The sequence below is a fragment of the Trichosporon asahii genome (assembly GCF_000293215.1).
Source record: "Trichosporon asahii var. asahii CBS 2479 unplaced genomic scaffold scaffold00075, whole genome shotgun sequence".
Classification (NCBI taxonomy): domain Eukaryota; kingdom Fungi; phylum Basidiomycota; class Tremellomycetes; order Trichosporonales; family Trichosporonaceae; genus Trichosporon; species Trichosporon asahii.
The window spans coordinates 197,303-220,323 of NW_014040850.1; the positions used below are offsets into that span (position 1 = coordinate 197,303).

Below are 23,021 nucleotides of genomic sequence, written 5' to 3' on the forward strand. Positions count from 1 at the left end.
CTCCTCCGCCCTTAGTCTCTCTCAGTCAAGCCAGCCTTCGACATCACCCTTTGCTCCTCCCCCCCGCCTCCTTCTCTCATAGAATTGACACAAAAACTGCATGAAAAAAGTGAGAATAACTGTGCAAGGTTGCCGTGTGAAGTGTAGGGTAAAAGGAGGACGTAGAAATACAATAGTTGTGGCAAAACGGTTCACAAGGTGGAGTCAAGAGTTCAGATTTTCGTTTGCGGTGGTGGGTGTGAGTGACGGGGATGTGTGGATTGGGTGGATTGGGTGAATGCTGTATGGTATTGGGGGAGGGGAGCGCCGAGGGACGAGGGACGAACTACGCATTGGCAGCAGGGAAGTTGTTGAAGAGCGCGAGCAGCTCGTCCGCATTCCCCACGCCGTTGTCCGACAGCTTGTTGATGAGGTCCTGGAGCTGGGCCTTTTCGTCGCGAGCGCTGTCCCTGTTCTCCTTGTCGCTCTCGTCGTCGTGCGGCGTGACCGAGTGCCGAAGCGCGCTGGGCTGCGGATGCGATTGCGGCGGGGGCGAGATCTTGGAGCACTCGCTGTCTCTCGGGGACGGGTCGAGCGGGGACTGGTGCGCGGGACTGCCTGAGGGCGAAGAGAGCAGGAGCGCCGAGTGTGGCAGGTTCGAGGGCAGGGCTGGCGGGGACGAGGGCGGTAACTGGCTAAAGTCAAAGGGCGATGACGCAAGGCTGAGCGCATCGAGCGACGCCGCGCTCGAGGTGCGCTGGAACAGTTGGGAGAAGACATCGTCCTCCGACGAGGCAGCGGGATCCGTCTGCTCCTGGTGGGCGCGGGCCCGGACCACACTCGAGACGTCTGCCTCCGAGTGCCTCCTAGGACTCGGGTGCGGTTTGGCAGTAGATGGTCCCGGCGTAGTGGTTCCGGGCTTCATGCTGAATCCGTCGACGTCGAAGAAGGCGCCGGCCTGGCTGTTCCACGCGGGTGCGGGAGCGTCGTCGCTGAGCGGCATGGCGAGATTCTGCTCCGTGTCGGCCAGCGGGCGGCGGGCAGGAGTCTTTGCTTCGCTCGGCGGCTGAGCCCAGCCTCCGGGAGACGAGGCAGCGGCAGCGGCACTCTCCGCAAACTTGGCATTGCGGACGCGGGCAGCGGCGGCGGGCGCGCGTGGCGGGGAAGTCATGGGACCGACGGCCTTGGGGGGACGCACACCCGCACGAGTCTGGCGCGCCTTGCCGTTGGCGATCCGCCGCGCGTCGCTCTCGGCGACCTGTGTCAGTGTCCGCTTGAAGCCCGGCGAAGGCGCAATGGGCTGAGGCTCGGACGGCTCGCTTGGCGGGTCGGCGGGGATGGTCGACCACAATGTCGGCGGCCGCATCGTCTTTGTTTTATTGTAGTACAAGCCGCACGCGTTACACACGCGCTCCATCTTGTCGTCGACCTTCTTCGTGCGCCACACAGAGCTCTTCGTCGTGCCGCAGTTGTAGCACTTCGTCACGCCTCCGACAGTCGACTGTCGCTGGTTGCTTCGCCGCTTTGCCGGCGGCTGGGAGCTCGTCGGGTCCGGTGATGATCGCTTCTTCGACGCTGACGCCTCGGCCGCCCTCCTCGCCTCAGCCTCCGCGCGCGCCTTCTCGGTCGCCGACTTGATCGGTGCCCCCGTCAGCTGCTCAAGCATGTTAAGGAATGCTGGTGACTCGAGCAGCCGCTGAGCCTGGTCCTTCGTCAACGTTTCCGGTTTGGCGTAGATCTCAGCCGGGATACCCATAGAGTTGGAGTCATCGGAGCGGAGGGGGGTGCTCGACGGATGAGGAGCCGGCATGGATGGCGGAGGGGTGGGGACTGGTGCATGCGAGTTGTGCGTGATTGCAGGCCGGATAGGGACATTCTGATCCTTCTGCTGAAGTCTCTCGCGCTCCGCAGCGGCAGCGGCTGCCTTTTTCTTCTTGCCGAGGGGTCGTCCCCTCGGGAGCTTCGGCTTGTCCTGTTGAGAAGGCGGTTGCGACATGTCGGAATGCGGGGTCGAGCTCGAGGGCATCTGTGGCGGAGCGTGAACCGGAAGAGGCAGTCCGTCGGGGAAGACGGGGACGCCGGCGGCACTGCCGTCTTCGACCGACACATGAAGAGGTCCGGGGAAAGCAGGGCCAGCCATTGTGGGTTTGAGGCCGACGCAGAGCTCGATGCCCCACGCTGCCCCGTCGATGCCGGCATTCCTGTTGGCAGCGACGAGTGCCTCGAGGGGATTTGAGTTCTTAGCCGAGGTGCCGACAGTCACAAATTCTGGACGCCTGACGAGGCGTCCAGTGATGAGACTCTTTCCGACGCCGGGCTCATCCAGGGCCCAGCTGACCATGCCCTTCCCCGTCCATACCTCTGCTGTTGATGCAGCAGAACGCGTCCGCCGCAGGAACGTTTCTCGGGGGTCGAGGACGTAGAGCGAGTGGTCGGGTGAGCAAGGGTGGGCGGGATGTAATTCTGGGCTGTGTCGTCAGCCATCATCGCACTTCAATGTGGTTCAATGAGGAAGGTGGGTGGTGGAGTCGCGTCTATTCATCCTGACAAGCCATATGGCGTGACGCGCCCTGTCAAACTCACCTAGCCATGACAATGCCTTGCACCACCGTCTTCAAGTAGATTGCGCCCCATGCTTCATCGCCGTGGCCAACATCGCTCCGTCCGGGTGCCGCATGCACGTATACTTGTTGCGGGGTGGAGAACAGTGACGTGAATGTCTGGGCTGATGAGGGGAGGTGGTAGGAAACTTGCACTATCGAATTAGCTTACTCCGCTCGGGCTGAAGTCTTTTCTTACCAGGCAAGTTGTGGATCTTGTTCCCCGCGAGGGAGCCGGACGCCATTGTGGGTGATCTCAGAGGACGATTGTCCTACGAGGTCCACAGGAGGAGTTGGTGGGCAATGTTGCGAAGTGGTGAGGCGTGTCGGAAGAGACAATTGGTGCCGGTTGGTGGTGAGTCAATGGTGGGAGAGTAGTGGGATTCGGAAACGAGGCGCCGAGAAATGTCGCGTGAGCAATGGAGAGGAGAGTGAGGGGGTGCTCGCGATGTCGACGACCTCGAGAGAAGTGGTGGGTGCGAAGGACGTCGGGGGGGGGGGTCTTGGTGGATATGAGCAAAATCAATGTCTCGACAGCGACGCGTCTTGGTCAGGTAATGAAGGCTGGCCGTGTTGGGTGCGAATGGCTCATGGCGCACAGGCCAGCCAGGAGGGACGGACAAGCCAAGCAGGGGTGTTGACTGTCATTCCACGTGCGGGACCCTGGAAATCCGCTCCAACAAAGCAGTCGCGTCGCGCGGCATCAATTTTGTCCTGCGACTACATGACGTTTGGCCTGGGGTGCATGGCGTATCTTAACTGCCCAACTGGGCCATCGATTGCAGTGCATGCAGTGGGGCGGGCTAGTCTATTGTATGTATGCACAAGAGGTGTCCCACGCACAACATGAACAGTTTGCACAAGATGTCAGAGTCGGGTATGCACAATGCTGTAGGTAATACATGCTGTCGGATCCATGTGAAAACAACAAAATCCCAAACTGATCTGATGGCTCTATTGTCTGTAGAGTTGAGGGTTGAAGGGAAGGGGTGAAGGGGCCGCTGCGCGCCTTCTCACTTCCTGCGCTCCAGCTTCCACTTCCACTGCTTTCCCTGCCACCGCTTGCGCTCGCCGTTACGGTTCTCAGGGGCGTTCTCGTCTTCCACGAAACCCGCATCACGGATACGCCGCGCCGCACCCTTCCCCATGAGCCCCTTCTGCGTCTCCAACCGGCTCTCGGCCTCGCGAAGCAAGCGAACACGACCAAGAAGGGCAGACAACCGCGCAAGAAGCTCCATGCGATATTCCTGCCCGTCAGTTCGGCGTCCAAACAAAGTAACTCACCCTCGCCTCGTTGCCATCGTCGTCCTCAGGCTCAGACTCTTGTTCCGGGGTAGGCTCCTTCGCCTTCCGTCGTCGCTTCGGCTTCTCAGGCTCCGCCCATCCAAGGTCCACCTCCTCTTCGTCTTCCTCCACATTCTCTGCATCTCCGGTCGTCTGTCCGAATGAGTCGACTGACGTCAGCTGGGTCACACGATATGCACTCACAGTCCTCCTTCGAGTCGACGAAAACAACGTGACCCTCTGAAGGCACCTGCTTCGCCTTGCCCTTCCTGCTATTTCCCGTCGGTCGGATAATCACGCCCATGTCGGCGAGCTTCTCTACCTCGGCGAGCTCGGAGGCACCATCCCACTCGGAGCTGCTGCTGGCGGGGGCGGTGATCTGCAGCTCTGCGCGGAGCTTGGCAATTTTCTGATATCAGCTGGATATAGCACGTGGAAGCTTACCTTCTCATCCTGTGCAATCTGCACCTTGACGTATCCGACGTCCTGGCTCTTCAGCAGCCGCACCATGTCCGTCGACAGAGACTCGTTTCCACGATCGGCGATCGCCACACCGCCCTTCGTCTGGCCCTTGACCATGCCCCAGTAGAACTCATCCTTGTTGCGGAAGGCGGCCTTCTCGCGGAGCTTCTTAATCCGGTCCTTCTTTGACTTGTAGTCGCGCGCTCGGTGGACGTAATCCTTATGCTTCTCGAGGAGACCGAGCTTCTGGCGGTTGAGCGGTTGAGCTCGCTCGCGGTGGTTCCGCCTCGACATGACATCTGCGGTCAGCTGTGGAGATTGAACTATCAACTCACTTTTGCGTGCTGCGTTGACCATGTTGGGCAGTAAGACGAGGGTCTACGCTTGAGAGAGTCGATGGATCGGTATGCAGCTGAGTGGCGAAGCAAGGTGGACGTGATGAAATCCGACTTTTGGTTATCAGAAGAATGACGTGTAGTGCCGGGCCAATATGGCACACATGGCAGTCCTCCCCCCAGACATGGCTGGGTGGGATGAGGTTGCCCCGACGGAGACGAGAGAGGAGGTCCTTCGCAGACCCGAACTCCTGACTTTTCCCTATCGTTGCCCTCCCCTCGAGCTCAACGCACTCTTCAACAGCACCCGAAGGGCTCTGTGGAGCGCGTCCTCGACTTTTTCCATCATGGCCATGGCCCAACGCGGCGCCTGCGCCATGGCGCTCGCCTTCCGCGCTGCCGCCCCAGGCCGTGTCGGTCTCGGCTCCGCCTCGGCTACAATGGCACACCGTCCCGGCTTCATGACATTACGAACACTATCGACCACCCCCTTTGCTCGGCCCTCCCCTCCCCTGTCAAGGATATCTGTGTTTACGCTCGGAAAACGTTTCGAATCTACGACTACCTCGGACTCTGAAAAACGGAAGAACGCCAAGGACTCAAAGGCAGAGGTCGATGTTCTTCTTGCGTCTACGGTCACTCCCCCACCCGTCAAGGTCGACGCTAAGCCCGACACTGCCTCCCTCTGGAAGCTCCTGTCTCTTGCGAAGCCTCAGAAGAAGCTTCTCACGCTTGGTGTCTCCGCGCTCATCGTCTCAACTGGCGTCTCGCTTTCCGTTCCCTACATCATCGGTAAAATCATCGACTACTTCGCTCCCGGCTCCAAGGAGACTCTCCTGTTCGGACTTCCGCTGGAACAAGCCGCCGTCGCCCTCGCCGGCTTTTTGATTATCGGTGCTGTCGCCAACTCGATCCGGTCCATCTCGCTGCGTCTCGCCGGACAGCGCACTGTCGCCCAGATTCGTAACAAGACCTACAAGCAGTACCTTGCTCTCCCTCCGTCGCACATCGAGACCGCCGGTGTCGGAGATGCGCTTTCGCGTATCGGACAAGACTCCAGCATCGTCGGCCAGTCGCTCTCCGAGAACCTCGGAGAAGGTCTCAAGGCCGTCATGGGCGCCGCCGTGGGTGTGGGTGCCATGTACATGATCTCGCCGAAACTGTGCGCCGTTATGCTTATCCTGTTCCCGCCTATCTCGATTGGATCTTACTACTACGGTCGCTACATCCGTAAACTGTCCCTCAAGACCCAGGAGGCGCTCGGTAACATGTCCAAGCTCGCCGAGGAGCGTCTTTCCGCTCACCGCACCGTCACTGCCAGCAACACCCAGCCGTCTGAGCGTGCCCTGTTCGCCGGCAAGGTCGCCAGTGTCTTCAACCTGCAGAAGAAGGAGACGTACGCCAACGGAATCTTCCAGGGAGGAAACGAGGTCGCCGGCGACCTCGCGATGATCGGCCTTCTCATTTACGGTGGAATGCTCGTCCAGCGCGGCGAGGTCACTGTCGGAGACATGACCACGTCCCTCATTTACGTCAACTGGATCGAGTGGAGTTTGAACAGTGAGTTTGACGAAATATTCAATAAACAATGGCTAACGTCAGCCCTCGCCACATTCTTTACTGGTCTTATGCGTGTTGTCGGTGCCTCGCAGCGCATCATTTCTCTCCACAGCCTCCCGTCCCCTGTGCCTCTGAGCGTGGGTGCGCCCGTTGAGGAGAAGGATGGCGGCGCCATCGAGCTCCGTGACGTTGCGTTTGCATACCCCTCGCGCCCCGATGTCAGGGTCCTCGACGGTGTCAACCTCCGTATCGACCAGGGTGAGCAGGTCGCTCTCGTTGGCGGCTCCGGCTCTGGCAAGTCTTCGATCCAGCTTCTGCTGCTCCGCTTCTACGACCCCACCGACGGCCAGATCAAGTTTGGCAACAAGGACATTCGTGACTTTGAGCCCGAGTCGTGGCGTGGACGCATCGGCTACGTTCCCCAGGACCCCATTCTCTTCGCGGGTACGATCAAGGACAACATCAAGTACGGCCACCCCAAGGCCACGGACGAGGACATCATCAAGGCTGCCGGCATCGCTCACTGCGACTTCATCGAGCGCCTGCCCGAGGGCTACGACACTGTCATCACGAAAGCATCGCTCTCTGGTGGTCAGCGCCAGCGTATTGCCATCGCCCGTGCTCTCGTCGGCAACCCCTCTGTCCTGCTCATGGACGAGGCTACGTCGGCGCTTGACTCCGAGTCTGAGCGCGCTGTCAACGCTGCGCTTGACGCCCTGTTCAACGACACCGACATCACTGTCATTCTGATTGCCCACCGCCTCAGCTCCATTGCCCAGGCTGACCGCGTCGTCTACCTTGAGGGTGGTCACATCATGGAGGACGGCTCGTACGACGACCTCATCACGCGTCCTCAGGGCAGGTTCCGCAAGATGGTCCAGGGCCAGATGGCCAAGATCGCGGACCCGATCCAGGAGGAGACTGGCGCCGCTCACGAGCCCGAGGAGCCCGCCAAGCCGAAGAACGAGGACGAGCAGCCTGGAATCACGATGCGCGCTGCTCCTGCTTCGCCCTTCGCCGGCCAGAAGCGCTTCGCGCACACCTCGGCCACCCGCCCCGACGCCGAGCAGGAGCCTGAGATTCCGCAGCCTCCCAAGTACCGCACTGTCTATGGCGCTGCCAACGCGCCCGCTTCACCTCTTCCCGAGGTCGACCTTCCCATCCCCTCTGCCCCTGCCGCCCCTCTTTCGTCTTACAAGCCTCTGCCCGAGCAGACTCCCAAGCGCTTGATCAACCTTTACTCGCAGCTTTCGAAGCGCAACCTCAGCATCCTCATGACGCTGACTGCCACCACTGGCTTTGCCCTTTCGCCTCTTCCCCTCAGCATGCCCGTCCTTCTCGCCCTTACCGCCGGCACGTTTCTGACTTCCGCCGCTGCCAACACCTTCAACCAGGTGCTCGAGGGCCCGATCGATGCCCAGACACCGCGTACTCGCGTTCGGCCTCTAGTCTCGAGGCGTGTGACGCCCTTCCACGCGACTGCGTTTGGCACGACCTGCATGACCCTCGGCGGTGCCATTCTGTGGTACGGCTGCAACCCTACGACTGCTCTCCTTGGCATCGGCAACCTCATTCTTTACTCGGCCGTCTACACGCCGATGAAGCGCTACTCTGTCTGGAACACTTGGGTTGGCGCCGTCGTCGGTGCTATCACTCCCCTCATGGGCTGGACCGCCACCGGCGGCTCGCTGTGGCCGACTGCTGAGCAGCCTCTGCTCCTCCACTGGCCGTTCTCGAACCTGCCTGATCTCCCAAACCCGCTCGCCGCGTGGACGCTTGCGCTTCTGCTCTTCTCGTGGCAGTTCCCCCACTTCAACGCTCTCTCTTACATGATCCGCCCCTTCTACGCGCTCAGTGGCTACCCGATGCTCTCAGTTCTGAGCCCGAGGCTCAACGCGCTTGTCTCTCTGCGTCACGCCGTGCTGCTCGCCCCGATCTGCGCTGTGCTCGCGCCTCTTTCCGGCGCCGTTGACTGGAGCTTTGCCCTGACCTCGGCCGTACCGAACGCCATGTTCATCGCGAGTGCATACCGCTTCTACAAGAACATCAACGAGGTGACTGCCAAGAAATGCTTCTTCGTGTCGCTGTGGTACCTGCCCGTCGTGCTGGGTCTGATGCTGCTGCACAAGAACCTGCGCAAGTGGTGGACGCAAGAGTCGGACTGGGAGAATTCGGACGCCGGCAAGAACTACATCCACGAGCGCGAGCATGCTCGCGGAAGGATACTGTCCGAGCGCCACCTGCCCGAGCACACGCATCGTGTGGACGTCACGAAGCAGCCGCCAGCTGCCCCTACGCCATCAGCGTAACAGCGAACCTCTCACTCTCCTCTCACCAACACAGAAACCATAATAAAACCACGTCTTTGCAAGCCCCCGACGCGCCCGCCGACGGGTCACACATGAAGGACCAAGGGATCATAGACATATCTGTACCATTATCATTAAAGGCATTTGACTCCACTTCTGAACGCCGGTTGAGTTGGTGCAGCTGCATCATGTGCGTCACGTCTGGAGGCAAGGTGCAGTGACCTGGGTCCTCACCGACTAGGGAGCCGTACCAGTTCCCGCACTGACTTTTGACGCGCAGCGGAATGAACAAACGTAGTGAACCAAAGGCAATGGTCCAGTGAAACGGTGGCTAATAGGCCGTTTTATGACGGAGGACAATCGGCCCACAGTGCTCATGAATACTTAGGGTTCGAACTGAGAGGACTAACTCGCCGCATGTGGTTCATGCTGAAGCAGGAGGCTACATGCATCGACGGTGAAGGAGCTGGACCAGCTCAAAATCGTTCGACTGCCCATACTTTATATGGCGCCCGATGTTGCCTCATGATACAGGCTCAACTGATCTCATAACTCTCATAATCAGTACACAATGGATAGCCTTGCCACCTCACTGGCCAAAGCCTCACAACGGACTGTTGAGGGTCCCAAGTCTCAGCAGCTTAGCTGATACAGAAGCGGAGCAACTTAGTACTGGAAGTGCACGAGATTCGCATGTTGGCTCCCGTTCGACTTGACCGCTGCCCCTAGTTTACAACGCTCATTTAAGTACAGAAGGTGAATGGTTGGAGTTACTCCCGCCGAGGACTGGGGCTACCTATGCTCGTAATCGTTCTGAGTGCGCGTCTCGCAGGAGTGCACGGTGTCGATGGCACGTCGGTAGCTCTCTCTGGCGAGGTTTGTGGGTCGCTGGACCATGCCGACGACGTATCCGAAGAAGTGTTGACTGCTCCGGATCTCGACGTCGTTGACTGAGGCGAGACGTCGGACGGCAGTTCTCCTTCCGGCGGCGTGACGTACTCGCTCGAGGAGGAGTCCTCCACCTCTATCCAGCCACCGCTCGGCCCCGGGATGAGCCATCTGACCTCGGGCTCTGCGCCCGGGCTCTCGAGTTGGACAACTGTGAAGGGTACGGGCCTGCGAGAAGTTGGCAGATAGACGTCCGTGAACCTGGCCTCGTCATATTCGAAGGGCTCAGGCGCATGACCCCCGCTGTCAACTAGCAGACGCCACTGTGCGTTCAATGCCGGTCGAGCAAAGGAGCGAACAAAGGCCATGTCAAGCTCTTCGAGAATCGGGGCGCTGGGAAACCTCGTCCTCAGGAACCACCGGCTCTGTGCGTCAGTATGTGGCGCGAACGCGGGTACGCACGCGTAGGAAAGCAAGCTCAATCATGTCATCCGTGAGGGCGATCCAATCCGAGGTCTTCTCAATCTTCGTACCGGCAGCCAGGTGGAGAGAACGGAAGAAGTCGTTCCTGTTCATCAGCTGTAAGCTCGTAGACAACCCTCCTAAAACGCACATGTGCGAGGCGAGGTCGAAAACGGCGACGGCGTAGTCGACAGTCGTCATGCCGTCGAGACTCCCCTTTTTTATGGCAGTCTGCCAGCGCCGGCTGGCCTCTCGTCCGGCCCACTGCGCCTTGAGCATGAACGAGCCAGGTTCGAACGGGGGCGCTCCGAAAACTCCTCGCCACTCTCGTCGTGGGAATCGACGAACGCCGGCTGGGAAGCGTACGGCGGATTCCAGGAGTTCCGGGAGTCGTTGGTGAGCCATTGTCGACGCAGATCCTGCAGATGCCATCATGCGGTGGATGACGCCGAGGTGGTGTTGGTTGTGTAAGGACGAAGGGGTGGGCTCCTCGAGTCTGTTTGTTTAACTGACTAAAGCTGACTCGGATGCAGATGGTAGATGGACCCCCCTTGCCACCAGATAACAGCCGCGGAGAGAGCTGATCAGGCGCTGAGAGATACCTAGAGGCTAGGAACACCACCTACCTTTTACCGCGGTTCCGTTATCACCCAACACCGAACTAATCGAGTTCGTCTGGCGCGCGTCAGTGTTTCCTGCTTCTGCCCGCACACGATACAAGTGCAGGTGTTCAGCCTGTTCTGAGAGAGCATGGGTTCGAGTTCGCCACGTGGTTATCAGGATTCAATCACCGTATCACCATAGGTGATAACAGAGGCTAGCATCACATGAACACTAAGAAGCTAGTAAGATAGGTCTTCTGAGAAGGAGCGTCTGCGGGCCCGCCGCAAGTCCGCTGGACGACCACATACCGCATACAACGGCAAGCCGAGTGGTGAATGGCCACCGGGAGCGATAGGCAATGGTTGCTGTCCTCCGTACGAAGCTGATCTCGGTAATTGTTCCAGGGGTAAGCGCGGATGGCAGCCCGAGACTGCAGTAGAGACACTAGTTCGTTATCGGATGCAACTGGCAACCGCGGCTGCACGCTACCTCCGCAAGACAACGACGCCGATGCCGTATCGACCTCGGAAGTGAGAGTAGGTCGCGTTAGTTCCGTACGCCACATGAAGTGGATGTCGTCAGCAACCCACCTAGTAGTTTACGCGAGGTGTTTTTAGATCTATATGCAGCTTCAACCACTGAGCGCGCAGAGTGCTTTAAGCAGAGAGCACGCAACCAATGATCGAAACTCTGTTCTGCGCGATCGCCCGCAGCTCCGCCATCATTTCGGACGCCACTGCTTCCTTGGATCAAAGCATCCGAAGCACTGGCGTCGTTCGTCGTGCGTGCGGGAACGTGACTCCTGCTCTTTTTCCCACATGAACGCCACGCTGCGGCGTGCGTGCCCGCGACATCTGCCGCGTCGGGTCGTCGGACGGGTTGCGCGTCGCACGTCAGTCTTGGGAACGCGCGAGACAGAAGCGGGGCAAGGGCGACAGTACGAATGAAGGGTTCCTGTTGAAGGGAACGAAGGGAACGGCGAACCGAAGCCCAGGGAGGGAACCCGGGGTCGAAGGGAAGACTGGAGTGAGGGAAGCATCCCGGTCGACGGCTGACGAGGTGCAGAGCGGGCAGGCGAGAGTGGGCAGGTTCACTGGGAGCGGTGGGTTTACGGGAAGTGCGGCGTGGCGCACATGTGGGGGAGTGCGTGCTCCATGTCTTACTGATAACCACGTCGTTGAACTCTGACTGAATTGGAGTTCGGAGCGATCTCTGCATGCTCTTGGCTCTGACCGATCTATTGTGCCTTGCAAAGCTCTCTGAGCTGCATTGCATAGCAGCGATGCAACGATTGTACACGTCCGTCTCGACCTCTTCTCGGGCGCCGCCCCCCCTGACACTCTGCTCGGCCAGGTGCTGTGCCTGCTGCTATTCTGTCGCCATATCTAGGCGTCAAGCACTACCGACCACATGGTGTCGCGAGCGTGACATGACCTCTTACGAAAAGCGGTTAAGCTTGCTCTCTCCACGAGCAACACCAGTGCCTGTGCTTTACCTGACGATTAATAACGGATATGTTGCCTGTGTAGGGCTCATGGCTCGTCTCGTAGCTCTGGCACCGAGCTTAAGGTTTGGCCCTGCGCTTGCATCACTCCTCATCAGGCGGCCCACTCCTGGGCTCCTGCCGCTGTTCCCAGATCTGACCCGATCTCCTCGATCTGAGCACGAGCGATGTGCGGCGTGGAGTGCGGAGTGCACTCCAGTGAGTGTAGGGGCCGGCGGCAGAGGGACTGATCATTCTCAACGATCAAGGGATCGGAACACGGGCACTGGGAGCCAGCTCCGAGACTGAATTCAGTGCAGCCCTGAGGGAGCTATTCAGATGTCCCGGTGCCGTATCGCTCCCTACTTTGCTGACGCGTACGCGTGCTCCGCTCCTCATATGATATCCACTCTTCCCTCCGTGCGCAGCTGTTGTGCGGAGACAAGAAGGCGCGGTGACTCCCCACCGCTCCTTGTGCACCTTGCGCACCTTGGAATCGAAGGAACCAGGAGTTCTTGGAAGAGCCCACACTCGAATTGAGTCGGTGCTTTTGGTTCAGACCAGTATTGAGCGGGACGGGTCAAGCTTTCGCTGGATCCTGGCACTTCCTGATGCCTTTACGTCGTCCGGGGAAGGGCTGGAGTGTATTGGTAGAGGAGATGTGGACCCAGCCGTGCCGTCTGGTGCCGTCTGATTCCCGTCTGCCACGGCACGACCACGCTGCTGTCCGCAGGCGCTCTCTGCAAGTGCAAGTGACAGAGCACTGGGACAGACTCTGGGACATCGAGATAGAGTTTGCCGATCCTTGGTTCCAAACCTGGCTTGTCCTGAGGTCATAACGTCAGGCCGTGCCGCGTGCTGTCTCGTTTGGAAGGTTTGGCTTGTTTGGCTGGTTTGGCTGGTTTGGCTGGTTTGGGTTCGGTAGTCGGCCCAAAGACGGCGGACATTGCGACGCTGCGAGACTGTGGAGAGCAAGGCCAAGCCTGACGAGCCTTACGTTGCTTGAATGAACAAGGCTGGGAGACAAGGCGACAGGCACCTTGCTCCCCTTTGCTCACGGAGCTCGCCGTCGCTGGCAGAGTGGAACCGGAGCACCGTCACGCTCCTTTATAAGACTTGTGCCGTTGTCATGTCGTTTCCCACCCCCTGGCTCCCGTCTGCTCGTGCTCACTCACTACCGTGCCCGCCTGTTTCCAAAGTGAAGCAAATCGAAACGCCTGAAGAAACCTTGCAGCCGGCACTCCCACCTTTCTCCCTCATTATCACACCGCGACATCTCTTCGTCATTCACTCCCTCTCCCTACGCCGGCATCGTCGCGAGCAGTCGGCTGCTTCGACCGCCTCGACACGTCCCAACGCTCGCATGACGAACTCGCCATCACCTCCGAGTAGTTACCCCTCGGGACCATCGGGGCCTTCGGCTCCGTCAGCCTCGGGGCACGCCCACGAGACCAGCATGCCGCAGGGCAGCGCGACGTCGCCTCCCCCACCGCCACGGGGCAAGGTCCGTTCGAGCTGGACCAGCTCCACAAGCGGGGAGAGTACGCGGTCCTGGCTGACGCGGAGCGATACATCGCGACGAAAGGCAAAGGCGTTTAGTGAGTGGCGACGGCGACAACCGAAGACAGCCGAAGGCTTGAGCCGTTGAGTCAGTTGCCGGGGTGCAGGACGCTCCACCTTTGGTACCTTTGGTGTCGGGCATGTAGCCAAAGAGAATGGTGTGCTAACAGAGCAAGACCTCTGGCCGTCGACGAAACCAGACATCGACGCCGCCCGCCCCCATCCCCCTGCCCCCCGCGCCCTCCTACGAGACGATCAAGATAGTCGCAACCCGCTCAGAGGACATTGCCGCCGTGCGCGCATCCGCGGCGCATTTGCAACTGACCTGGGCGCTGTATCAGGAACTCGGCCGGCCGTCGCATCTCATCGAAGCTGTGGAGAGGCAGCTGGATAGCCTTGCGCGGAGCGTGAATCGGTTGAGCGGGCTGCCGACTTCTAGTATTGCGGTGCCCATACCTGAGGGACCGGCTTCGCGGCATGGAAATGGACCGCCGTGCTCTAGCCCCTCCTGACTTCGGCCGCGCGACTGGATCGGCCGTTGCACACGCGCACATCTGCCACAGAGGCGATGGCGGCGAGCACACGCTCCGGCAGCGTGTGAGTTCACTCTCCTGTCATGCATAACGCAACCCTCAAACATCATCTCCGCACCTCCCACCCCCTTATCATCAGTTGTAATCTTACCACGGACAATCCTAGTATCATTTGACCAGTCAACTGCGCTGGCAAATCAATAGAATAGTTAATCCATGCCCAAATAACCCCATGCCAGGACTGGAACTCGGCGTCAACCTTCATTCCGAAACCGCCCCTTTCACCACACCAGACATCTTTCGTGCCACATGACTGCCCATCTCATGTCTCATGTCTCGCCACTCTTCGCTCTCGGTCGTCCGTCTTGTGTCATCATCTCGGTCACCAGCTTTCCCGGTTTGGGTCTGGATCCTCAAAGCTTTCACAGCTCGCCCAGAACGGCGCTGGCGCGGCGTCCCGGACCGCATCGAACATTGAAATGTCGCAATGTGTGTTTCATGCATAATTGTAACAACGTCAGCCTCTACGCGAGTGAAGGTGACGCAAGGGCTGCCATTGGGCTGCCATCTCCTTCCACTCTTCCCTTCTGATGCCTCCGACGCCTCTCGTGAGATCTCCGCATCGCTCGCGTGTGCATGTTGCGCCGAGTCGACCGTTTGCTGCACAGCGCTCGCTCGCGGCTCGGGCCGACGCCCTCGCCTCTCGCCGCTTAGCGCTTTCCCCGCACAACGACACGCTTCATCTTGGGCTGCTTGCCCTCCTCCGGACCGCCGATCGGCTTGTTCTTCTTCTGCTCCTTGGCCTGCTCGAGGTCGCGCTTGAGGGCAGACAGCGCAACGCCGGCAGCGGCCACGGGGGTGTGAAGCGGCAGGCGATCGTCCATAGCAGGCAGGGGCTGCGGGGGCAGCGGCGCGCGGGTTGGGTGGCGCGCGACCTGCTTCGTCGGGGCGGCCTTGCCCTTGCCCTTCTTCGACTTCTGGACGGGCGCGGCCGGCGCGGGATTCAGCGGCTTGCTGTCCTCCTTCGTCGGGACGAGCGAGGGGTTGGCCGCCTGCATGTACTCGGCGAGAAGCAGGTACAGCTGTGTGCGGTTCGAGGCGCGGGGGTTGACGACCGCACCGTCGCGAGTCAGCTGGACCTTGACTCGGCCGGGGTTCTCCCAGTCGGCGGGGTGTGTCTTCTCCGGCTCGAGAACGGAGGGAAGTCCCAGCGACGCACACGCGCGAGCGATGTGCGCAGCCTGAGGCCACCACAGCGCCTTGGCGCGGGGAACACGGCGTCCGTCCTTCACCGACACCTTGGCGTCAAAGTAGCGCGGGTACACCGAGTGCCAGCTGTCTGTTAGCTCCGAGAATGAACGAGTAGCTCACTTCTTGTACGTGCTCGGGTCCTTTGCAATGTTCGAGTTGCCAAACTGCTGGCGGAGCTTGGCGATGCGCGCCTCCTCGGCCTCCTGCAGCTTGAGCATGTCGCCCATGAAGCCGCCCATCGGCGTGTTGGGGTTGATCTGGGGGCCAGAAGGACCGCTCGGGCGCACCTCTCCGGGGTCATCGCGCATGACAAGCTTGCCCTTGTTGGCGGAAGGCGGGGGCGGCTTCGAGTCGGCGCCATACTCGCCACGGCCCTGCTCGGCGGCCTTGTCAAAGTCAAAGTCGTCTGTGATCTCCTCGACGAGGGCTCCCCGCATGCCCGTGTCGGGGAGGTGCCCCTTGGAGGAGGGTGGGAGGGGGAGATCGGTGTCGTCGTCAAAGTAGTCCTCGACGGTCGGCATGGTGGCTAGGGTGGAGGAAGGTCAAGTCGAGGAAGGTGTGCCGCAAGATGAGCGACTGACGGCCTCGATCGCGTGAGGTGGAGGTCCTGGTAGTTGCTGCGGTGGAGGTGGTCTGTGCGGTGACGATTAGCCCTGGTTAGCCCTTGGTAGTGGGTTGTGCGGGGTTATGCGGCGATACTGTGCCATAGTACAGTGAGTGCAGTGTGTGGCAAAGCAAGGAAAGGACGGTGGTGAGATGGACGCGGGCAGGAGTCTGGCGTCAGGAGTCGCCAGGCACGGATTGGCAGGAATGGGCACTGCAGCTCACCGCGCGCGGGATTCAGGCGCAGGCAGGACGCGGGCCCGCACCATAGCGCTGTATGCGCTGTAAGCGTGTGCACTGCTGATGCACCCGCCGCCACCGCGTATGCACGCACGCACCTTCCTGGGCCTCGCCTCTCTGTCAGTCCAGGTCTGTCTGTCCAACACATCGACACCTCTGCATCATCACCACCTCGCTCTCTCTCTCTCTCTCTCTCTTATTCATCGTTCTCTCCACACTTCTCAATCCCAGAGACCACCGCAACACCCGTCGCACCGAACCCAGCACTTCTCGCAACGCCGCCCTGCCCTCCACCCGAGCACTGCGCGATCGCGCGACGACCCGCTCATTCGGCCTACCCGCTGTCCCTCCCCCTTCGCCCTCTTGCCGCGAACATCGACCGACAGCGCACCAAGGCATTTCCACGTCTTCCACTTTCCTCCAAGGCTCGTAGGTCCCGCCCACAATGACCTCGCCTACCACCCAAACCGCCAACGCCATTGCGGCCATCCGCAACAAGGGCTCGATGCCCGTCCCCGAAATTGACTTCACCGTCCACACCCTCGAGAACGGTGACACTGTCAGCACCACCGAGCGTGTCGTCAAGGATGTGAGTGGAGCAGCCTATTCGTGTTGCCAATGCGGTCTCTCTAACACCACAGGTCCAAGCTCCCGCCATGTACACCCCGACGGACGAGCAGTTCTGGTCCAAGACGGATCCGACAAAGCCTGACATTGCATTCCTCAAGAACCACTTTTACCGCGAGGGACGATTGACGGAGGAGCAGGCGCTGTACATTCTGGAGAAGTAAGTCGGCCCATGGCCCATTGCTTCGCGCTCGAGTCTCAGCACTGACGTGTTCAAGGGGCGGCGAACTCCTCCGCAATGAACCTAACCTTCTCGAGGTTGACGCCCCCATCACGGGTAGGTGTGATACGCTGTTGCGAGACTGACAAAACCACAGTGTGCGGAGATATCCACGGACAATACGTGAGCTGACAACTCGTGGATTTCTAGCTAACCCAGCAGTATGACCTGATGAAGCTGTTCGAGGTTGGCGGCAACCCCGCCGACACCCGCTACCTGTTCCTCGGCGACTATGTCGACCGCGTTTACTTCTCGATCGAGGTGAGGCAACACAATAGGAATGATTTGCTGATCTCAGTGTGTTCTCTACCTGTGGTCGCTCAAGATCTGGTACCCGGACACATTGTTCCTGCTTCGAGGCAACCACGAGTGTCGTCATCTGACCGACTACTTCACCTTCAAGCTCGAGTGTAAGCTCCTTAACGCGTTCCCCCAAGCTGACTCCCAGGCAAGCACAAGTACTCTGAGACGGTGTATAATGCGTGCATGGACACTTTCTGCAACCTCCCCCTCGCCGCGATCATGAACAAGCAGTTCCTCTGTATCCACGGCGGACTTTCCCCCGAACTTCACACCCTCGACGACCTGCGCGCCATCAACCGATTCCGCGAGCCTCCCACGCACGGCCTCATGTGCGATATTCTGTGGGCCGACCCCTTAGAGGACTTTGGCAACGAGAAGAATGCGTCGGAGAACTTTGTGCACAACCACGTCCGTGGCTGCTCGTACTTCTTCACGTACAACGCGGCGTGCCAGTTCCTGGAGCGCAACAACCTGCTGTCGATCATCCGTGCACATGAGGCGCAGGACGCTGGTTACCGCATGTACAAGAAGACCAAGACGACGGGCTTCCCATCGGTCATGACGATCTTCTCGGCGCCCAACTACCTGGACGTGTACTCGAACAAGGCCGCCGTGCTCAAGTACGAGGCCAACGTCATGAACATTCGCCAGTTCAACTGCACGCCGCACCCGTACTGGCTGCCCAACTTCATGGACGTGTTCACGTGGTCGCTGCCGTTCGTCGGTGAGAAGATTACAGACATGTTGATTGCGATCCTGAACTGCTGCACGAAGGAGGAGCTCGAGGAGGAGGAGGAGACGCCAATGATCACGCCCGAGACGCCGACCGAGGCTGACAGCGAGATGGACGACGTGTCCGCCGAGCGCCGTGCGGTCATCAAGAATAAGATTCTCGCCGTGGGACGTATGTCCCGCGTCTTCTCGCTGCTGCGTGAGGAGTCTGAGCGCGTATCCGAGCTGAAGAGCCTGACTGGGTCTAACACGCTCCCGGCGGGTCTGCTCGCCAACGGTGCCGAAGGGATCAAGGAGGCGATCCAGGGCTTTGACGATGCGCGCAAGAGTGACATTGAGAACGAGCGTCTCCCTCCCGACATTATCGACCCGGACGAGGGCGCCCCTGCGTCGCCGAACGGCAGCGGTCCCGCCTCGCCCAGCAACACGAGCATTAGCACGATGGAGGGCATCAGCATCGACACGTCCGTCCCCGCGTCCCCCGTCACGCCCTCGCCGACGGGCACGGCCGGCTCGCCGTCGACACCCAACTGGCGCCGCGGACACAACCGGCAGACCTCGCTCGGGACGACGCGCACGTCGCCGTCCAACCGCCGGCGCTCGCTCGAGAACACGATGGAGCTCATCCGCGACGTCGTCGACGGCCGCGACTCGGCCGCAGACAAGAGCGTCCGCGACATTGCCGAGGTGATCTCGAGCCCGGTGCGTTCGCGTCCGGAGAACTCGATTGCCTAAGTGCGGTCGGCGAGCGCAGCGAGCCTCAGCGGGCGTGAGCCTGTTCGAGCGACCGCGAGCGTCAGCGCATGTCCGAGCGCAAAGTCCACCTAGGCAGTTACTGCTTTTTCTCTCTTTCTCTAATCCCGTCCGTCTCATGCCCCAGCGTACACAACGAGTACCCAAAGTATCCAAAAGCAAACCCACAATCCCCAAAGACCCTTACCCCCCACATGGCCGTTCTGAAGAACGGTCACTCCGACACCGAAATACTTACTGTAGATACCCTGTCGCTGGCGCTGTCTTTTGCCGCGAACGCGCCGAACACGTTGAACACACACTGTGGGAGCGCGCGGGGGATGTATATTTGACTACCCGACAGCGGAGCCGCGGAGCCGACGCAGTCGGCGGAGCGTCAGTTTGCGTCAGTTTGCTCACCACTCCCTCCTCCTTGCCCCGAGCGCATGAGCGCAAGGTCAGCGTCCGAGCGCCCACTGATAGTCGGCGGAAGGTCGGAAGGTGCAGGGCGATAGTGAGAATGGGAAAGTGGATGGAATTGGGGCAAAAAATGGTTGATACTGCATACGACATACACTGCATCTAAAGGCGGCCAGCAAGGGACTGGACCGCATCGTGGAGAGCTGGAGATTTTGGGGGTAAAAGGGGGAGATTACCAAGATAACAGAGAAAATAATGATCGGCTCGTCGGTGTTGGCAAAATGGTGGTCGGATGGTTGGGGGAGGGGGAGACTAAATGATTTGCGGAGGTTGAGTCTAGATAATGGGATTGGGAGTTTAGGTCGTCGGCTAGGCGGTGGCGGTCGTGCTGGGCTTCGTACTGGGCTTCGTGCTGGTATATCACGCCTTTCGACCCTTTACGAGGGTGAACTGCGTGCGAAGACCGATGCACCCGCACGCAACCGCACGCGCCTGACGGCGCGCTTGGCCGCGCTTGGCCGCATTCGGCCGCTTACACGGGGAGCTTGACACCGCGCTCGGCAAGCTTGCCGCGCAGGTCGCCGGCGACGCGGAGGATCTGGCGCGCCTGGTCCTCAAACTGCTCCTTGGAGACGAAGAGGATGCCTGAAAGTCAGCATTGCGAGCGTGCGCGCGAGTGGGGCGAGTCGCGAGAATGATGGGAGGTGTTCCACTGCATAGCCTGGAGAATTGACGTGCACACTCCCATGCACGGTCGATACCAGCCCACATCGCGGCATTGATGCATCCAACACCGGCGAGGACCGATGCCTGCACCAACGCAACGGCCGGCGCTGACGCGCCGACGTTCTGACTGACTGACGCAATGTGGGCTATTGGCCGTGGGCGTGGGCGAGGGAGGGTGATTACCGAGGCATGCGGAAGCGGACCTCGCCGCCCCCTTGCCTCAGCTCGGTAATCCGGCGCCGGCTGCGGCCGGGTCGAATTTCGAGCACCCGTCGCCCGTCACCCGACGGTTACCCGTTGCCGCCGGCCTGCACGATTGCGTCAAGCATGCGACGAAACATGCAATGGAGTGGAGAGGAGAAGCGAAGAATCATGGGAAGCACCGCTGCACGCGATGCTTTACGGCGGCTCGACGAGCTCGGGGCTGCGCGCCTTGCCCGCCCCGCCGCGGACTTTGTACTCACCCTGGCAAAGGACCGCCTTGATGATCTGCGCCGAGAGGCCCTGGTACCATCCCTTGATGCCCTGCTCGTGGTAGACGTCCTTGAGGATCTCGAGGGCGCCCTTGGGGACGTGGCCGTCGACGTCGTCGGGGGTGTGGCCCTGGAGACGGACCTTGGCAAAGATGTAGGGGTAGGTGACAATGGTGGCGAGGGTCTTGGAGAGGCATCCGAGCCAGAAGGCCTCGCCGACGCCGAGCTTGCCGCCCTCGCGGCCCTTGAGGATGATGCCCTTGCCGCGCTCGAAGACGCCGTACGTAATCGCCGGGTTGACGGTGAGGACGAGGCCGGGCTTGAGGCCCGTCCACAGCGCCGTGATGCCGCCCTCGGCGACGATGGAGCGCGCAGTCGCGAGCAGCGAGGGCTCCTGGGCCGCCTTGCCCGTCGCGCCCTTGGGCGGGTTCCAGAGCTGCTGGCGCGTCGCGACGACCGCGACGGGGATGGTGAAGATCTGCGCGAGCGCGCCGGCGGCGGCGCCGAGGCCGAGCTCGGCACCAGTTCCGAGCGTCGCGACCTTCTTAAGCGCCGCAGTACGCAGGAAGCTGTGGAAGTAGAAGTACGCAAACTCTGCGGGACGTCAGTGAGCTGGTCTGAAGAACACTGGGAGTGAATGGCCGATTGGTTTCAGGCACACTCCCCTGCACACCCGAGGCTTAGGCGAGGCGGCGGCGCATGATGCAATATTGGGGTGGAGTGGGCATATGCGCAAGCACCAGCGCCGACGGAGAAGCATCCAGCGCACGAGCGCGCGGTAGTCACCTGCGACGGCGATGGGGTTTCTCCGTCGCAGCGATCGCAGCGTGGGGGAGCAACCGCCTGCAACAACGCCCGAGCGTTCGCCTCGGGTGTGGGGTGAGCGAGCTCGGCTACTGCCGCAGCTCCACACGACATTGCAGGCGTGTTCGTAGGCAACGAAGAGTCACTCACGCATGGAGAAAGTGTTGATCATGGACGCAGCAAAGCCACGGAACGTGCCCGCGAGACCCTCGGTGCGGAGGATACGGATGAGCATGGCGAGCATGGCCATCTTCTTGGTCTTGTTCGCGAGCGCGACAATGAGCTTCGCGAGCGGGTTGCCTCCCTTGGCCTTCTCCTTGATGCTGGGCGAGACCTCGGTCGCCTCGGCCACTTCCCGCTCGACCTCATCGTGCGGCAGCGCCTGGATACGCGTCTTGGCCGTGTCGAGGGGGTAGACGAGCCTGACCGGTTAGCTATCACTCGATTTGCGATGGCCGCCGCAATTCACTCGGTCGCCACATGCACAGTGAAAGCGGAGACTAGCTCCACCTGCTTCCATGTGCATGCTATGCTGCGCTTGCATGCAAGTTGCTTGGACGAAGACTCACGCATTGGAGAAAATGGCTCCAAGGGCGCCGGCGAGGGCAGAGCCGAAGGGGGTGAGCGGTTCCTGCTGGGACATGGCTGTTTCTGTGTTTGCTGGGTCTACTGCTGGGTCTGGGGGTGGTGACAAGAAAGGACAGAGGCAAGTCGGTCGGGGGAGTAGACGTTGTAGACGCTGTAGACGAACAGTTGGAGCCGTAGGAGACAGTGAACAGTAGTGAGAAGTCAAGAGGTGGAGAATGTATGTGGTGCGGGCGGGCGGGCGGTGAGTGGGCCAAGGCCAGGCCAGTACTGCTGCAGCTTTGGCGGAGTAACAAACTCTGAGTGTGTCTGAGCGAGCCACTGTAGGATGCAGGGCTAAATGCTTGCAAGGATAAGGATATCGGCACGACCGGCCGCAGACGTCCGTAAAGGCTGGTGGGGCTCGCCGGCTCGAGTGTTTGCCGGCATCCTGCGCTGAGGCGATCCCTCCCTTTCCTCACAGCCGAAGTCCGCACCCTGTCATATGCGTGCCCATGTAGCCGAGGTCACGTGATGGATGAACCTCCACACTTCCAACCCCGCGTCCGTGGAGTTAGTCGTCCTGCATCTCCGCATGTCCTCGGCATTGGCTGCGATTGAAATGCGATGGGATGGGGTTGATGGCTTCCTTTATCGTGTCTCATCCTCTCATTCATCATGGAGTGCGCAACTCCGCCCCTGACTCTCCACTCCCATTGCCCGCCAGCGTCCTGGCTTGCGTGCCTGCCTTTTGGACTTTTCTGACTTCTGATCACGATCACACAATCGGAAGCCGCCACCGCCTGATCATGCTATGACGCACATCCAAGGGCGCAACCTTGCAATCTCGGCGCGAGCAACAACGCATGACCAAAGCATCCTTACTTCATCGTCTACTTACGCATGTGTATGGTACACCTGCATACCCACAACCACAAACACATACATCCCCTTCCTCTGACACCAATGCATAACTACAACGCCCCCACTGCATTAGAACAGCAGGTCACCCTGTTGCCCCTGGTTGCCCCTCGGCTGCGGCACGTCTGTCTGGTACCCTCCCCCGCCGAGGAGATCAATCTCCGCCAGCTGCGAGTACGGGTCGTTGGATACCTGCTGCGGCGCCGCTTGTCCGTTCTCAGTTCCGGTCCCGTTCATCGCTGGGCGGGCGGGAACCGACGGCTGCTCGGCACCAGCAGAGGCGGCGGCGGGGGCGCCGGTCGGCTGCGGCGCAACGTCGGAGGAGCGCGGGGCAAGGGACTGGACCG

At 60.5% G+C, this 23,021-nt stretch overlaps 6 protein-coding genes across 6 annotated transcripts; 2 read left to right on the forward strand and 4 right to left on the reverse strand.

The window, feature by feature from the left end:
• Positions 1-325: 325 nt before the first annotated feature.
• On the reverse strand, positions 326-2,824 carry A1Q1_05647 (uncharacterized protein; the record flags this gene model as incomplete). The annotated part of the gene is made up of 3 exons (XM_014320856.1): positions 326-2,447; positions 2,563-2,728; positions 2,779-2,824. 3 exons carry the CDS (start codon positions 2,822-2,824, stop codon positions 326-328), a joined length of 2,334 nt encoding a protein of 777 aa, XP_014176331.1.
• A 2,000-nt stretch (positions 2,825-4,824) lies between these two features.
• A1Q1_05648 (uncharacterized protein) lies at positions 4,825-8,529 on the forward strand (the record flags this gene model as incomplete). Its single annotated transcript, XM_014320857.1, has 1 exon — positions 4,825-8,529. The coding sequence occupies one exon, from the start codon at positions 4,825-4,827 to the stop codon at positions 8,527-8,529; it is 3,705 nt and encodes a 1,234-aa protein (XP_014176332.1).
• Positions 8,530-9,299: 770 nt separating this feature from the next.
• On the reverse strand, positions 9,300-10,284 carry A1Q1_05649 (uncharacterized protein; the record flags this gene model as incomplete). The annotated part of the gene is made up of 3 exons (XM_014320858.1): positions 9,300-9,842; positions 9,880-9,985; positions 10,031-10,284. 3 exons carry the CDS (start codon positions 10,282-10,284, stop codon positions 9,300-9,302), a joined length of 903 nt encoding a protein of 300 aa, XP_014176333.1.
• Positions 10,285-14,768: 4,484 nt separating this feature from the next.
• On the reverse strand, positions 14,769-15,830 carry A1Q1_05650 (signal recognition particle protein; the record flags this gene model as incomplete). The annotated part of the gene is made up of 2 exons (XM_014320859.1): positions 14,769-15,393; positions 15,439-15,830. The coding sequence occupies 2 exons, from the start codon at positions 15,828-15,830 to the stop codon at positions 14,769-14,771; spliced, it is 1,017 nt and encodes a 338-aa protein (XP_014176334.1).
• A 767-nt stretch (positions 15,831-16,597) lies between these two features.
• Positions 16,598-18,769, forward strand: A1Q1_05651 (Serine/threonine-protein phosphatase 2B catalytic subunit A1; the record flags this gene model as incomplete). Its single annotated transcript, XM_014320860.1, has 7 exons — positions 16,598-16,741; positions 16,794-16,939; positions 16,998-17,056; positions 17,097-17,122; positions 17,177-17,260; positions 17,298-17,409; positions 17,448-18,769. The coding sequence occupies 7 exons, from the start codon at positions 16,598-16,600 to the stop codon at positions 18,767-18,769; spliced, it is 1,893 nt and encodes a 630-aa protein (XP_014176335.1).
• A 949-nt stretch (positions 18,770-19,718) lies between these two features.
• A1Q1_05652 (adenine nucleotide transporter) lies at positions 19,719-21,832 on the reverse strand (the record flags this gene model as incomplete). Its single annotated transcript, XM_014320861.1, has 4 exons — positions 19,719-19,831; positions 20,377-20,979; positions 21,340-21,611; positions 21,759-21,832. The coding sequence occupies 4 exons, from the start codon at positions 21,830-21,832 to the stop codon at positions 19,719-19,721; spliced, it is 1,062 nt and encodes a 353-aa protein (XP_014176336.1).
• Positions 21,833-23,021: the final 1,189 nt, after the last annotated feature.